General features: G+C 42.8%; 1 protein-coding gene across 2 annotated transcripts in view; it reads left to right on the top strand.

Moving 5' to 3' along the window:
- Positions 1-17,043, top strand: part of EFL1 (elongation factor like GTPase 1) — a 118,342-nt gene that overhangs the window by 76,906 nt on the left and 24,393 nt on the right. For both annotated transcript variants that reach the window (XM_055326281.1, XM_055326280.1), the window contains exons 16-17: positions 9,375-9,506; positions 13,933-14,080. In XM_055326281.1, coding sequence (XP_055182256.1) covers positions 9,375-9,506; positions 13,933-14,080 — 280 coding nt within the window. The remainder of the gene's footprint in view (positions 1-9,374; positions 9,507-13,932; positions 14,081-17,043) is intronic.

Genomic DNA, 17,043 nt, shown 5'->3' with positions numbered 1-17,043 from the left:
TGGCAAAAGTACCAGCTTACATTAGGATGACCTGAGTTTGCTTAAAATCTAGTTAACATTCTAATACAGTTTCATTTCTTCTTAGAAATTACATTTCTTCAGGTATCAAGTAAGTTGTATCTGTGCCATAGTAACTATGCTTCATCAAGATGGGGACACATAGCAGTAGTCTCAGACATCTCAAACTCCAAGGCTCAAGGACTGAATAAACTATCAGCAACAATGTGACTGAGTTTTCAAAATGCTCTGCTGGCACTTACAGTAACAAAATGCAAGAAAACTAAATGTGGGGTCTTGGTCTTCATTTCCGTGTCCTTCATAGTGCTCAGCACAGACCTGTAAATCTAAGTGGTCAACTAGTGTTTGTTGACATAAATCTAAAATGGACAGGAATTATATGAAATATTCTTTCACCAACTATTTTGAGCTCTACTTTTAAATAAATCATGATATATGAGATTATAAGGTTCTGTGGGACCCTCTAAATTCTGTAATTACTGAATTGACTTTGAAGAAAATATTAATCATTGGAAAAATGATTATTATGAATGGTAGAGGACACAGTGGTAATGTCAGGTGACACAGGCCCACATCTAATGCCAGGATGGCCTGTGAGGGGATCTCGAGATTAGGGTCTTCATGGAACTAAGAGTGAATAGTTCAAGGTATCAGACGCCTCAATCTCAGAACCTTGATTAACCTCAGGAAACATTCTAGCTTCCCATCAGATAAGAATCCAAAACTCCCTTAGTGGACATCAGGCACCAGGGAAATCCAATTTTGGCAGTCCAGAGGTGAGAGCACAGTTTTAGTATCTAGGGCCTAAACTGGCTAATGCAGATGTAATACATATGCAGGATAATCACAGAGTTTATTGCTGTGTGGTCATTCAAACAATGCAAGCATTCAAGGCACAGGAGCAACTGAAAGGCTGTGTTTTTTTTTTTTTTAATCTTCTGGTTAAAAAAAATTATAATCATAAAAATAGCATGTAATATAATGAACATCCACCTAGAAATGAAATTCGATGATAATCTACCTTCTTGCCTAATTTCAAAAACATCAATGGTTACCTTTGTTGTGATAAGATAAATAAAAGAGAAATGATCCACAATGAAATTAAATACATTGCAGCATGTCAGTGCTCCAGTTTGACCATACCGATAGCATAATCAAGTAAGGAACTTGCAATCACCGTGAGTGTGGTGGCTGCAGATGTAGCTTGGTACAGTATGGTACTGATGACTCAGATGCCGTGCATGGCTGTCAGTGAAATGGTGAACAGCTCCTTCTCAGAACAGAATTCTCGAAAGCTCAATATATTAAACTGTGAAGAAAGTACTTCATTATTAAAAGGAAGTTAGATTTAAGCTCAGATCATTATAAGCAGGTTTGTCCAGCAGAATACTCAAAAGCTGTGCCACCTTGGGGGAATTCCTTGCAGTGGATGTTTCTGCACATTGCAAGGCCCTGGTCCCTGGTCCTGCCTGCTGAATGCCAGCAGTAGGCTCCAACCAGAAATGTCCCCAGTAGAGACCAGATCTCCTAGATACGTACCATTGGTGTTGTGTCACTGCTTCTGGGTTGCTGCCAGTGTGCACTGCTGTGATGTTACCAACACTGGGGGATATACAGCTGGAAGTCAGACTGGCGAGCTGCACTGTCTGGGCGTACTTCGCTGAACATGCAGAGCTGTTCTCTTGAGTGGTCATGACAATTGTTTCTGTCTCCAGTGCAGAGGACCTACTTATTCTGCACTTCTTTACTAAACCCGTGCTTTCTTCAGACTTACACCGGTTTTATTGGTATGAAATGCCATCTCATTGTTTTAACTTGCATTTACCTTGTTATTATTTAGATTAAGATTTTTTTAATGTGTTTTCTGACTGTTCAGAGCTTCCTTGTCTTTCAGTCTTCTCTTGGAAGTGCTTATGTTCTTCACCTGTATTGCTAGTGGCTTGCCTATCTTTCTCATTGATTTCTATTCTTTATATATTATGCTTACTAATCCTTTGTCTTTTAAACATTGAAAATACTTTGAAACATTTAATCCTTGGCTTTTTTGTGATACAGTTTTAATGATATCGTGAGAGTTACCAGTCTTCACTGTGTCATCTTGTGATCTGTGCTTTGTTTTTCTGTTTCACCTTCAGGGTTTCGATCCCTGAGAGATTTATTTTTCTATGTGCTGTGTGGTCAAGGCACACGTACTGTTGTTTCCATGATGTTTGCCCAGTGGTCCCTCCTTCCCCCATTGTGTCCCCTTGGTCATGTCTGGGTTCCCACATACACAATTCTGGGCTCTTCGCGCGTGCTGTGTAATCAGACATGCCAGTGCTGCAACTGCTACATTGTGCATTGGGTTTCCTTTAGTTGCACTACTTTCCCAGAAAGGAGTTAGGAACAGAGCCTTGCTTCTCTGTCTGTATTGTGACTTGAGCGCAGAGCTTGGAGGCTCTTCTCAGGCCTCGTGCATTTGGGTTGCCCTCTGTTTTCTTCCCTGGATCCTTCAGTCAGGGCTTGGTATGAGCCTGTGACAAGATTGCCACTTCATCTGCAAGTGACTCTGCTTCCCACTTTTAACTGGAAATACCTGGAAATACTTTGAGCTGAAACATAAATCCAGTTAAAACTGTCTGGTTGTATAAAGCCATATCTCTTTTCTTTTTTTTTTTAACCATAAAAACAAATTTCCAGTGTTGTTTTAAACCATACCAGGCATTTTGTACTTCTTATGTGGTTACTTTTGTTATATTTCCTTGTTTATTTAAATCACTCGAGTTGAAACCTATCTCAAAGGAGCATCCCATAAAACTGTGTAAAATATAAATGTAGGTCAGTGGGCCAGGATACAAAGCTCCTATGTGGATCTGATTATGAATATGAATTTTATGCCTCAAAGGAAGTTATTATAACCTTCTTTACAGTTAACCAGTATATGTAATAGTTAACCAGTTAATAGTATTTGTAAAAAAAAAAAAATTAACGAATTCATACCGTACACCAAAAAAAACAAACAAAAAAACAACCCCAAATTGGTTAAGAACTTTAGTAATAAAACAACCCCTACAACTACGACACCACCACTTCCATTTATGCATGCTCACTGTGTGCCTGGGACTCAGACACTGTGTGTGGGCATCCTCGGCTCACAGGAACCCTGGAAAGGTGCCACCTGCTGCATTTGCATGTTGCCCATGAGGGAGCTGGAACTTGGAAGGGTGAGGTGGCCGGTGTAATGCTCAAGCTGGAGTTACATCCTGGTTCCTGTGACCACAAAGTGCACATAACATGGTCACATGTTGTTAGATGAGAGAACCGGCAGCAGCTGCAGGGTCCCAGAGAAGTGGAAATAGTGGGCTGAAAATGGATCTTCAGTCATACATGTGGTCCCAGGGCCTCTGTGGATGCTGGCCGGTATCCCACTGGGTCTCCGAAGGTGCCATGTCCACCATCACCACCCCTGCCCCCACCCCGTGGTGCTGCCCTCCCACCTCACCTCCCCAGTCATCCCCCATACCCACTTCTCTCTCTTCCATGAACAAACCTCGTGTTTTTCTCCTTGTGACCTTTGTCACATTTTATTGTCACCAACTTCACCTGCCTTTGTCCATATCTGGATCTTCAGTTCTGAGGACACAGCTGTGGTCATGTTCACCTGTTCATTGAAAAAACTTTATGAAGTGCCTGTTTGTACCCTTGCCCTTAAAACATAATCATCATAAGCTTAAATGCTTAGAAACCAAACAAAAAAGGCTCAGAAAAGGTACTAGAGAGGAAATATAGACGTAGAACAAAAAGAGAAATTATGATCTAGAGGGAAAAATAAGAATCACAATATTTATCACACACACAAAAAAAAAACCCATATACAAATGGCAGGAATAATTATGAAGCTGAAAGAAGGGTAGAGAAACACTTTGGACAGGTTATCCTCTGTTGAGTCCAAAATCTGGATGTGAAATCTGGATCTTGGCCTCACTTCCCTCCTCATCCCTTCTGCCCAGCCTCGGAGTAACAGCCCTCACTGCCAGCTCTGCTCCAGGTCTGGTTCACCCACATCCGCCCTCAGTGGAAAGTCCAGGCGTGGCGTGCAAGGCCCTTGATGCTCTGTGTGTGTTCCCCTGGCCTCCAGCTTGGCCCGCCTTCCACCGCAGGCACTCTAGACTCCTGGCTTCCCTAGAAAGCGCCTCTGGAAGTCTTTTTGGTCCTGATATGACACACCAAGAGATGACCTAAAGGCTTTTTTCTTTTTCTTTCTCTGACTGCCTTTTTATTTGCTCTGAGATAGGATATCAGGCAGCATTTAGTGCTCTGTTCCACTTCCAGGCCCAAGCTGGAATTTTTTCACTTTTTTTTTTTTTTTTAAGATTTTATGTATTTGAGAGAGAGGTGAGGGAGAGAGAGACAGAGAACAGAAGCAAAGGGAGCAGCAGGGGGAGAGGGAGAAGCAGACTCCCCGCCAAGCAGGGAGACTGATGCAACGGCTCCATCCCAGGACCCCAGGATCATTACCTGAGCCGAACGCAGATGCTTCACCGACTGAGCACTCCAGGTGCCCCTTCTTCCATCATTTTAATCCTGGGCCTCCCTTAGCATGGATTCTAGATGAGGATTTACAGGCCCAGTGGCATTAGTCTGTTCCTGCAGGAGTGGAGGGGGTCTGGCTCCCTTAGGACTCTTTCTTGGGGTGTAAATTGAGACTCCACTGTGACGCCCAGGTGTTACTCCTATCTGCTGCAGGACACTGCAGGGCAAGTTTTTGGCTGTTTTCTAACATGGACAAGGACAGCAAACCTCCACAGCTCCAGAAAAAAAGTCTTTTTGTTTCCTCAGGTATTCCTTCTTCTCCTTACTGTAGGCCCTTCTGAGAGCAAGGCCCTGGTCTTGATGTAACTTGCCTAAGAACTATTATTAACTGCTTATGAGCTCCATCTGTCCCTATGAGAAGAAGAAATTCTGACCTGGTGATGTCACTGCTGTAAGATTTTCCCTGGGGCCTCTTGTAACACAAGCTACAGGGCCATTGATTTAATGGACTTGAGCATGCTGGGGAAACGTGACCAATCCTCTGAAAACCTCAGTCAGCACTGTTAGTCTACTTTGGAGCTATTTATTCTGTCAGCCAAGCAGACTTGCAAAAGGCCCTCGAGTATATTTTATATTCATGTACCCATCTGCCCCCCTACCTCCGTAACAAGTTATAAAGTGTGTGGATCCCGTGTTGCCCTCTGGAGCGAGTCAAAGGGGGCGGAATAAGAGTTTTGCTGAAAAATACAGAATAAGGGCATGAACTTGAGACAGAAGATTTGGGCTTCTTTGGGATCCAAAGACAGAAGGACCTAGACTAGAAAGTGGTCTTCCAGCCAGTGGTTTTCTGGATTCACACTACCCTGGAAACTTGCACTTTAAAATTTTTTTTTTTTTTTATCCAGTTGATCTTTGAACAACTGGATCCAGATTTGAACTGCGTGGATCCACTTATATGTGGATTTTTTTCAGTAAATGAAGTGCTGTAAATATATTTTCCTCTTACGATTTTCTTAATGACCTTTTCTCTAGCTCACTCTATCATAAGAATATAGTGTAGAATACATATAACATACAAAACATGTATTAATCAACTATTTATGTTACCAGGCTTGCGGTAAACAACAGGCTGTTAGTAGTTGAGTTTAGGGGAGTCAAAGTCACACGCGGATTTTTAACTGGATGGGGGCCGGAACCCCTGACCCCTTGTTGTTCAAGGGTCAGCAACATGATCTGAATTGCCATGTCTGTTCTAAGGTCACGTTCATTGCTCTCATGGGCCTGAGGCTCTGTGGGCGTTCATGGTATATAACTAGCATTTGCTGTGGAGATGTAAAGGAAGCTGGTATCTCAGATATATTAAACAGATTAAGAGGAACGAGTTGCTGGTTCTTGAGCAGTAATGTTTAAATGGCTTGAAATGAAACCTTGGCATTTAGGAGACTATATTCCAGCTAGAGCATTAACATCTTTTCCTACAAAGTTGGTTTTTTTTAAAATCCAATACCATTTTTATACCAGCATTGAATGCACACTTCAGAATCCAGACTTCCCTGAAAATAGTAATGCTGTTCAGATGGGCAGTGGGTCCAGTCTGTAGGAAGCAGTGTTAGAACTCAGTGACATTGTTAATGCCTTCCTGCCCGCTGGTGTGACCTGGGCCTAGACTCATTCAGCCTGTGCTCAGGGAGTTGTTCAGAATAGAAGAACGTTGTCAGCAAAGAGCCAGCCTGTCTCTCAGACTCCAAATTTCCAGTCTCAGACCATAAAAGAGGAGACATAAAAGATGCTCCTGTATATTGTTTCTGGAATACTTTTGAAAGGGAAACATTAGAGAGCCTGGAAAAAATTGGGGCCTGATTGTGTTGTCCAGTGCTGATCTGCATAAATAAGAATTGGGAGGGGGCAGTGTGCCAGCCTGGCAGGGGCCTATAGCACAGGGCTCGGCATTTACCTGGGTGTGTTACTTTCCACCCCAGCCCCGGAGCCAGAGTTCACCTAAGTGATCTTGTGGAGAGAAGAAATCGGAGCAGAGAGGACTTGGATCATTTATCTTCAACCAGGCAACAGTTGCCCGTGTCCATAGAGAAACAACGCTAGCTTTCTGGTGTTCAGGACGTTGCTGTGACCCCATGTTCCTGTTTCCTCAGCCTGTCTTCTCTCTCTCTCTCTCTCTCTCTCTCTCTCTCTCTCTCTCTCTCTCTCATAGATCATACATCTGTTTTTGATAAATATTTTTAAAAATAAGCTTGTACTCTTGTTAGTCCTTAACCCTAATCAATGACATGATAATTTGATCTTTTTTTCTGAACTGTTATTCTGTCCCAGAAATTCTCAAGTGATTCTCTTGAAGGAATATGTCCCTTACTCCCTCAGCCCCAGTTGAAAAAGGCCTCAGCAAATGTCCTTTCTGTGAAGAAACTCTTCCTCCAAAGTTGCTATCACTGTGACTTGAGCAATAGGAGTGAAAGAGAAAGGATAAAAAATTATATGAACATTGTAACGATAAATTATGTGTGCCTGGGGGGGCGGGGGAAATGAAAACATTGATGATCTTAGGATGGTGTGATCCTGGGTATCCTTTTTTTCAAAATTGTGTTATCATTTGAAAACAAAAAGCTTCTTCTAAACTGTGGTTTACATAAATACCAGAGTGTACACTTAATAATTATCTGTTAGTATTTCAAGGAATTCTAAAAGTGATTCTAAATTTTTTTTTCTGATTTGCCCAATAACTTAAATGGTCCCTTTCCTGGGTTTTAAGATCATATCTTAAATTAAGTAAAAATGGTGACACGTCATACAGATGGTGGGTTTTTCATGATCTTTGGAGCATTGCTTTTTCTGTAAATCCTTAACCTTGACTAAGAATACTGTGGTAATAACTTTTCTCTTTTCTATTTTTGGGGGAATTACAATCATGTTCACAAATCTGGACACATCTAAGTAGGAAGAATAGATTTGGTAATTTGAATAGCAAAATGTAGACCAGAAGTTCAGACAGACAGGGTTGCCAATCTGCTGACCATCTGCAGCCTATATCTCTGGTAATACAGAGGAAGGACTGGCCTCTCTGTTTCCATTGAAACCATGTGCTGTGTGTGCATGATCAGAGGGAGAGGAAGGGAAGAGGATGTTAGTCCTAGTAGACTTGGTGGTAACTTGGGCAGACCCAGATCTGTTCCATCATTGTTTACCAGTACGGGGAAGTAGCAAGAAGCTTGGGACCAGGGTAGACCTTTCTGTGTGCTGGGCCAAGGGGCACGGTGATAAGAAACTTATACCTTGACCAGACACATACACAGGATACACGAGGACTAAATTTAGGACCTTGGAAACTTCAGTCTGGGGAGGGTCCCCTGCACAAGAAAGGTCTAGAAATCCTCTCATGAGCTGAACAGTTAAGGAGCTAATGATGTTTAGTGTAAGGCAGAAAAGGCTTCAGAGGATCTGACGGGAGCCTTCAAAATCCTGAGGGTGTCCGATGGACATGGAAGCCTGTCTTATGTGGACCTCTGGAGAGCTGAACTGGGCATGTGTAGCCATAGGAGGAGATTTCCTGTGGTTAGAGCCTCCCTTCATGCAGGCAGGTGGTGAAGACTGGGGGCATTCAGTGGGGGACGAGGGAGGGCCATCCACGCTGTATGGTCACACCACGCTGTATGGGAGACCTCTCCACCACCTTCTGAGCTTGTGTGCTGGAAGCTTCTGTGTCACTTCCCTTCCCTTGCTGGATGTTCGGTCGTGGAGCATCCCATCACCCCAATACCTTTACATTGGGTGTCAACCAAAGGCAACAGAGTTGTTTCCTTGTTTCCCTTCCGTTGTTGTTTCTGAGCTCACAGTGGAGACATGGAATGCTGATGGAATGTCCCTGCCCGTCTCCTGTGTCCCCTCTCCTTTGAGTAGACTGCCTCTCCTTCCATACCCTCCCTAATCTTTGCCTTAGCCCAGAAGCACAAAAATGGCCCTTGTACGTATGACTTGAGTTCTTCTAAAATGCTGTCTGCTCTTAGTGTGGATGTGAGGCTCAGTATGCCCCAGGAGCTCCCCTGTCAGCACTCTCTCTGCCCCCATCTGCTCAGGGATGGATGCCCTCCGGGAGGGTCCTACTCAACTGTCTCTGAGAGCCTGAAGTGGGGAAAGTGCGATGTCTTCTTCTAAAATTGGGGTGGTATGAGGGTGGCTTGGGTCAAGGACTCCAGAGCAGCCTCAAACCTGAAGTCTCCAAATGCCCTTGACCCGAAGCAAGGATTTGAGAAAAGAGACTATTTCAGTAGACACTCACTTTCATCACATTAATGTACTTTAAAAAACTAAAACTTGGGGATCCCTGGGTGGCGCGGCGGTTTGGCGCCTGCCTTTGGCCCAGGGCGCGATCCTGGAGACCCGGGATCGAATCCCACGTCGGGCTCCCGGTGCATGGAGCCTGCTTCTCCCTCTGCCTGTGTCTCTGCCTCTCTCTCTGTGTGTGTGTGTGTGTGTGACTATCATAAATAAATAAAAATTTAAAAAAAAAAAAAAAACTAAAACTTATGATTCGAAATCATCAGTATTTTCAGACATGTATTTGGATGTGATCACTTCTGTGGTCAAAGTAGAGATGTGTTAGCCCAGTTTGATATAACCACATGATTTGTGCGTCTGGAAGCCAGTGGCCAGCAGAATTCCTGTTTATCAGCAGTTAAATAGTATCCATGGGTGCTGGTCGGCCTCGTTCCTTGCAACATCTTTAAGTGTTTTTCCTCAGCAATGTATACACTGGGTTGATGGTCTTATTTTTCTGATGTAAATTCAGAACCCATCACCCTTTACTGATCGCATGGATCTTTTCCTCCCTGCAGGCATCGGGGGCCTTCAGGACTTGGTGCTGAAGTCAGCAACACTGTGCAGTGTGCCATCTTGCCCGCCGTTCATACCGCTCAACTTCGAGGCCACCCCTATTGTGAGGGTTGCTGTTGAACCGAAACACCCAAGTAAGATGACTTCATTTTTAAAAGCCTGTGATGTTCATTACACTTTGTAAATGCATGGATTTCATACTTGACTCCTCACTATTTGTTTCAGCAGTATGCTGTGAATTCTCATTCAGGTGCATAATAGAAGCAGTCCTCCCCCCACCCTGCCATCAGGCCACACATTCTGCCAGTTCTCCAAAGGGAATCTGACCTCTGCCTTAGGAACATGGTGTACTTAGGCACCTTTGTTCCCTGAGAAACTGGGTCTGTCTGGCAGAGACCAGGGCATCTCTGCACCCTCACAGCCCTGGCACGGGGGGAGCCCTTCCCTCTAGGTTTGCTAGATTATCTGGACACGGAGCATTTCCTGCCTGTTTAGAAGCATGTCCTGCCCCACCCACATATGCCAGATTATGTCCTGACTGGTGCTTAGTCTTTGGCTTCTAGCATTTGCCTGAGCAGTCCTCAGTAACTCTTGTATGTAGTTTCCCATGGCATCGCTAACCCCAACTCTGCTGTTCCCAGTGCTTGGTGGTAGGTCAGGGAACCTCCAGGCTGTGCTCAGGGACCCAAAGGACAAGCGCTGTGAAGTGGTTGCCCTTGCATGGCTGTACGCCTCCTCGCCCCAGAACTTGGGCCTTCCAAAAGCTTGTCTCTGCCTCAAGTTCTACCAGATAGCCTTGGCATTGAGGCTCCCTGCATACTAGAGCAGATACTTGGAGAACTGCATCTCTGACCTCTGGGTTCTACCCTAGGAAACAGCCATCTTCGTTGGGCCCCAGGGATACGGCCTCCTTTCTGGGCTGTCATTGGAGACGACCAGCGTGTGGTGACTGACTGCATGGACTTACCCTATTCTATCTAACACCCACTTCCTCTCTGTGCGCTTGTCCAGATCTTGGGCCCTCCTGGTTGGCTCTTCTCTTCCACTGCGGATCCGGCTCTGGCTGTTGTCAGCTGCCTCCAGGCCTCAGAAGTACATACAGTACAAGAAAGTTCAGTTTTATTGGAGTTGTGACATTTGAGTCTGGCAACCATAGCTTATTCTTAGGCCTTTCTAGTATTACTTAATTCTTCTCTACTCCATTTAGATCTAAACTTTTAAAACAGAGATTAAAGAAATAACTGATAATTCAAACCATGATGGTTTACTAGAAATTTATAATATTTGAAATCTGTTTGAGGGTTGTGTGCTGCCCTATGCTGTTGTCTCTGCCGAGTTAACTCCTAGCCCTGAAGGGAGCCGAACCAGCTTCTCTACAGCTTTGGCAGCAGGAGGAGAGGGACCCTGGTACCTCGCTCCTGCCCCCATCCTATCTCCATCCCGTTCCATAGCAGACTCTCAGTAAGAGTGATTTCCTCTCCATAAATGAGGTGATGGAATAAATAGAAAGACTTAAGGATGATCCATCTGGATGCTAGAGTTTCCCTCATATGTGTTTCATTAGAATGTACTAGGTAAAAAAGAAACTAAAATGATTTAGAAGGAGCACCCAATTCTCATAATTTTAAAGAGTGTTGCACCTTTTTCCCAACAGATGTATTGTTTTTGCTGGATTTACTGTGCATGTTACTGACTGTAACTGAGGTGCCCCATTCCCACACTTCTGTGTCCGAATTTTATACCCACTGTTCTGTCTTCTTGCTGTTGTTACAAGGCCCACATCTCATTACACACTGAGGATGTGTGAGAACACTTCTCCCAATGCTGTCCTCACCCCGTGAGCCCTCGGGGACAGTGACTCTGTGTTTACTGTGTCCTAGTCTCTTGTGCCCCTCCTCACTGTGGCGCAGAGCCCCATTCTCCATGGATGATGTGTGCCAACTGCTGTGGTGTCCACCCTCTGGTACCCAGACTTCCCAGTGATACTGCCCCTGAGAACCACCAGGTGGATGTGCTATTTATTTCTGAGCAGAATAGGCCGTTTTTTCTTGTTCATACTCACAAACTGTGTTGACTAATCTACAAGGCAGCCTCTTTCTCACTTTCAGCGTAGGTAATTCTGAGCACTTGTTCATCCACTTTTCTTTTTCTGATTTCTGAAGCTGGAGTTAGGATACCATGGTGACCACCTCTCAGTTCTGTATCCACAGGGTCCTCCTAAGATCAGACACCCCAGTACAAAACAGTGTAGACATCCCACAACCAGTATTATCCTCTTCCTCATTACTCCATGCCACACACTAAGGATTTTACATTGACTGTTTTATTTAATCCTCTCACTAGCCCTGTGCTGTGTTATCCCCATCTTCATGAGAGGTAAACTGAGGCTTACACTAACTCTTGCCCAAGGCTCTACAGGGAGTAGTCAGTGCCCTGTGGCACAGCATGGCAGCTGCTGTTAGCCAGTAGTCCAGCACCCTGACATGGGGGCTGAGTGCTTGTGTGGCTGAGGCTTGGGGGTCACACAGCACTTAGGCTCACTCTGGCCCACATGGGCCCATCAGGACTGCCAGGAGGTGAGGACAGCTGGGCTATTGTAGAGATGGCTGCCACAGAGACAATTTGTTGTTTTTGAAATCTTGTCCTGACACAGGACTGTGATACAGCCATCCAAGGATCTGCTTGTAGCGTCTATTGACTTCGGCCCATCACTTTAAATGGGCCTCACCACTAGGAAAGACACCTCAAAACTGTGTGGTCCAGATGGAAGAAATAGATCATGGGCTGCCTTTGCTAGCTCACAGTGTCTGTTTTAAAACCCAGTCAGTAGTTTATACACAAAGATTTCCTTTAAATCCAGATAGTATTTGTCATCATCTCAGGATTTTTTTACAGTATTAAAAGATGTTGATTTTTTATCTTTAACAGATGATTTGGAAGATTTTTAAGCAGGTTAGGAAAATCAACTTCCAGATTTTAAGAGGTTAAATCAATGTTGTTTTTGCCAACAAAATGACTATCATTGTAAATAAACATTTTCAAACATCTAATTTCAAAATGTCTCCATATTCCAAGTTTTATTTTGAGAAAGTTTCTTCTTTATTGTTAAACTGTCACCTTTACTATGAAGAGATAGATTTAAGTGTATTTGCTTTCTTTTTTTTTTTTTTTTAAAGAATTTGTAATTTGACTAATGGGGAGCTGGTGGAAAGCTCTTTTATTTATTTTTTTATTGATTCCTCTGTGCTTTGTGTTATTTGTGTCATCAGTGGTCTTTTTGCAGGAATGCTTTTCAGCCATGCTTCAAATTCTATGAAACTTAAGTTAACACTAGGTAATGCCCGTGAGTCCACTTAATGAGGCAGAGGAAGACACAGTATACTGAGAGGGAACAAATGAGACCGAGTCTGGTAGCCCCATGCGCAGTGGGGTCCTCTTATTGCATGCATCCTATGTGTGGTTCATGGCTGCCTGGCTTTGCGGGGTGCTGACACCTGTCCTGCATGCTTCAAAGCCCATGGTGCTGGGACCTTGACATAAGTCCTTAGCTTCTCCATACCTGCCTCCTCATCCATAAAACACGAATGGTACTCATTTCTGCCACATAGTTAATGAGCTTGTCTCTATGAAGTACTTGTTGTCATGTCACTAGCTAATATGAAGTGTTATCATTAGAAAAGCTTTATTTCAGAACCAAGTAGATATGGATAAATAAATAGCCATGGAATAGACATACTGAAAACTACTGATGGCAGAAAGTTCCTGTGGCTTTGTTTGCTTGGCATGTTGAAAACCAAGCATTGAGGAATGGTAGAGGCTTTCCTTCAAGTGCAGAAGCGAAACCAGGCTGCATAGAAATGCCTTCAAGACTGGAGTCTCTACTTAAATGAACAGTAGCTGCTGAGCATGCAGGAAGGTGTGAAAGAGTGGCTAAGCCCACGATATGGACCAGAATCCTGGCCATGGCCTCAGCTCCCACAGACCATACAGGAAAGCTGCCGCATGCCAGAAGCACAGGCAGCAGGGAACACAGAAGGTGCCCATGGCTCAGCGGGCACAGTGGCCTCCACCCACAGGACAGCTTTCTTCTAAAACACAGTTTTGTCAAGAGCCTCAGGGTGATCATTTTACATGTGTGGCTCTGCTGCAGTTTCTTGAATACCATGTGAAGTGGGGTTTTGTTGTCATTATTTGCTGATTTGTTGATTTTAACTCTTCTTTGGGGAAGAGCTCTATTACATTTTAGGTAGAGAGTATGTACTTCTGTAATACAATTTAGGTGGATTTACACATACAGTGGTGGTAGTTTGTATTTGCCAAGCATTTGAAGAAGTGGTATAAACCAACTTTGGGAGTCTTGATGGTAAGCTTCTGAGTGTTTCACATTAGCGCTCTGTACTCAAATGAGCAGAAGTCAGTTTTCTTCACATTGCTGCATGATTTGGAAGAGTTATTTTAAGACTTTCATTATACTTTTCCTTTCAGTGTCCATGGACATCGTCTTGAGGTTTGATGAGTCCTTATGCTGCTCTTAATCAGCACTTCGTTCTATTAACCTAGGTGAAATGCCTCAGCTCGTCAGAGGAATGAAACTCTTAAACCAGGCTGACCCCTGTGTCCAGATCTTAATTCAAGAAACAGGAGAGCATGTCTTAGTGACGGCAGGGGAGGTCCACCTTCAGCGGTGCCTGGATGACTTGAAAGAAAGGTAGGATGGTGGTGGGCCAGCATAGCCCCCAAGTCATTGGGGGGCAGTGGGTCCTGAACCAGGGGGACTTTGTGGCTTGTTTTTGGAGAAAAATGAAATGCCCTCAATTCAAACATGAACTGTTACTGTGCTGTCAGATTGTAGACTAGGTTTTTAATGACTGACCATTTACTTCTGGACTTGAATACTCTAACATTTTTAAGCTTAAGTCATAGAATATCTCTACACATCAGTATTTTCCTGTAGGTGCACACACACACAGCATGTCAGGGCAACAGAATGACGTCATACATTGTGAGCTCAGGGGCCACTGAGACAGAGTTCTCTCCTTCCTGATGGAGTCTATGCGAGGTACACCTTGAGTGGATCTGTTTCTCCATCCTGGTGGTGATGCCTTTCAGGAAGTAGGCATCCCAGACCACTTTTTGTAAATAACACTTTTCCTCTTTATTCCCAAGCCAATGTGTGTTTATTATAGCAATTAGGAAAAGCCAGAAGGATGTAAAGAACCACTCACTTACATTTGGGCTCTCAAACCCGCAGCCTGTTCTGTGCACATTCTCATATATATGGACATCTGCATATGCGCAGCTCTGATTTGGTTACATTAACTTCAGAGGTGTTATTTCTGGCTCACCAGGTGCCATATATTGCTGGCATATTTTTTAGGCTTCTGATCTACATTAACCTTAGGAAAGGCTGATAGAGTTTACACTGTAGCCAGCAAAAAGTATTTGAAAGTGCCTCTTTTCCCAAATTTTCGTCAACCCTGTATATTTTTTTTAAATTCACCAGTCTGGAAGATGGCTAAGATGTTCATTGTTAATAAAGACATTTTCCATGCTATTGAAACATTTCTTTCTGTATTTCTTGGCCATTCATTTTTCTTTGATGAAGTGCCTTGTCATGACCTTCCTTCCTCTTATTTTTAAAATTTTGGGGGGCTGTGATGATTGTAATGATAATTATAAATAATCAACATAATTATATACTAAATATTACATGCCAGTCACTGTATTAAACACTGTTTGTCTCATTTAATCCTTATGATGCGCCAGTCACATTGATAGTAGTACACCAACTATTACTACTCCTGCTACGATACTACTACTAAAATATTCCTGCTGTAGTATTACTGCTACAGTCATCCTGCTACTGCTGATAATGGAATAGCATGAAAACAGCTGCTCTGCAGCACCATCCTGGGGATGTTGTAAAATCTCCTGCTGGAGGAGGAGTTTCCTCAGCTCTTTTCTCTAGTTTAAATGATGTTGTGGCTTATTCCTTCTTTAAATGGTTTTATAGCCATGATTAGCACAAAACTGGAAGGCAGATCTTCCATTTCCTCAATATTGATAACATTTTCTTACAGTTTCTGAAGGTTATAGTATCAGGTTAGAGAATTATGCTAATTGGATAAATCTTAAAGTATATTTAAAAAATAATAGTTCTCAAGAGGGTTTTTTTTTTTAAAACCATTGAAATGTTATGTTAGTTTTTGGGGTCTTTGAACTAAATTATTTTCTCTTTTCATACTCTGTTGCCAATTAAAATTAAGGTTAAATAACCTTACATTTCTCAGGCCATTAACTCCTCTTTAAAAAAAAAAATGCTTTTCGGCACTTAGAATTACATTTCAAATAATGTTTTCCCCATAAACCTAAAGTTAATTGAATTGACTATTACTTATTTGTATCTTTGTTTAGTCTTTTTTCATTTTCCTCTTCATGGCTTTCATATGGGTACTTTTTTTTATCTCAGGAGAAAAGAACTATAGTTTACAATAAAAGAAATTTGTTTTTAAAAAATATGCCCTTAACATAGCATTAAAATACTTTAATGCATCAGTTTATTTTGGAAACTACTCTATGTAAACCTTTTTAAAAAATATCCAAATACCTGAAAATAATTTAGACTTACATTGAATGAGGCTAACAAAAGCAAAAACATAACTACTTTTCAAAAAATATATACTGTTTTAATAAGATACTTGATAAATTCTGAATTATTATCTTCTTCTAAAAATTCGTTTCTGAAAGTGAGGACACCAACCCCCTTCAAAAGAAAACACAAATAATCTCCGTGTGGCCCTGGTGTGACCGAGAAATAATGCTCAAGTTCATTGTTTACTGCCCCTTGTCAAAGAGGAGACCTGGAGCCCAAGTAGGGAGGGATAGTTAGCAGGGAAGACTAAGCATTGGAGAGGATAATGGATGGATCCTCCAGAACCCCGTGAGGCAGAGTTCTGTTACGTGCCCCATGGGGACCCTGAGTAACTGCGTCAGCTGGTGTTGACTACAGGTCACTGTATCTTTAAGTCCCTCGTGGCGTGTCGGTGTTTAGGGCACCTTGATGAATCAGGTGCTAGGTAGCTTGTCCCAGGCCAAGAAACAGAAGAGAATATTATAAGCAGTATTATGCCAATAAATTTTAAAGGAAATGGACCAAGTCCTAGAAAAATCTGACCCATGAGAAAATAGAAAGCCTGATAGTCCTATAACTATCAAAAGAATTCAAAGTTGGAATTACATTAAACATATCAATCAAGGGTCACCTGAGTGGTTCAGTCAGTTAAGCGTCTGCCTTTGGCTCAATCATAATCTCAGGGTCCTGGTGTCGAGCCTCCAGTGGGGCTCCCTGTTCAGTCAAGAGACTGCTACTCCCTCTGCCCCTCCCCCTGCTTATGCTCTCTCCTTCCCTCTCTCTCCCTCTGTCTCTCAAATAAATAAACCAAATCTTTATTTAAAAAAATATCCCAATGAATGTGTCTTTACCATATTAACAGAAAAAAGAAATCATCTCAGTGGACAAAGGAAAAACATTTTTTTTAAGGAAAAACATTTAATAAAATTCAGCATTCATGCATGATCAAAACTCATAGCAAACTAGGAATAGAAGGGAATTTCCTTAAACTGATACAGAGTATCTTCAGAATAACTATAGCAAACATGTGCTTACTGGGT

The sequence above is a fragment of the Nyctereutes procyonoides genome, unplaced genomic scaffold (assembly GCF_905146905.1).
Source record: "Nyctereutes procyonoides isolate TBG_1078 unplaced genomic scaffold, NYPRO_anot_genome, whole genome shotgun sequence".
Taxonomy (NCBI): Eukaryota; Metazoa; Chordata; class Mammalia; order Carnivora; family Canidae; genus Nyctereutes; species Nyctereutes procyonoides.
Note: the sequence above shows the minus strand (reverse complement) of the source record. Positions and strands in the feature narration are given on the sequence as shown.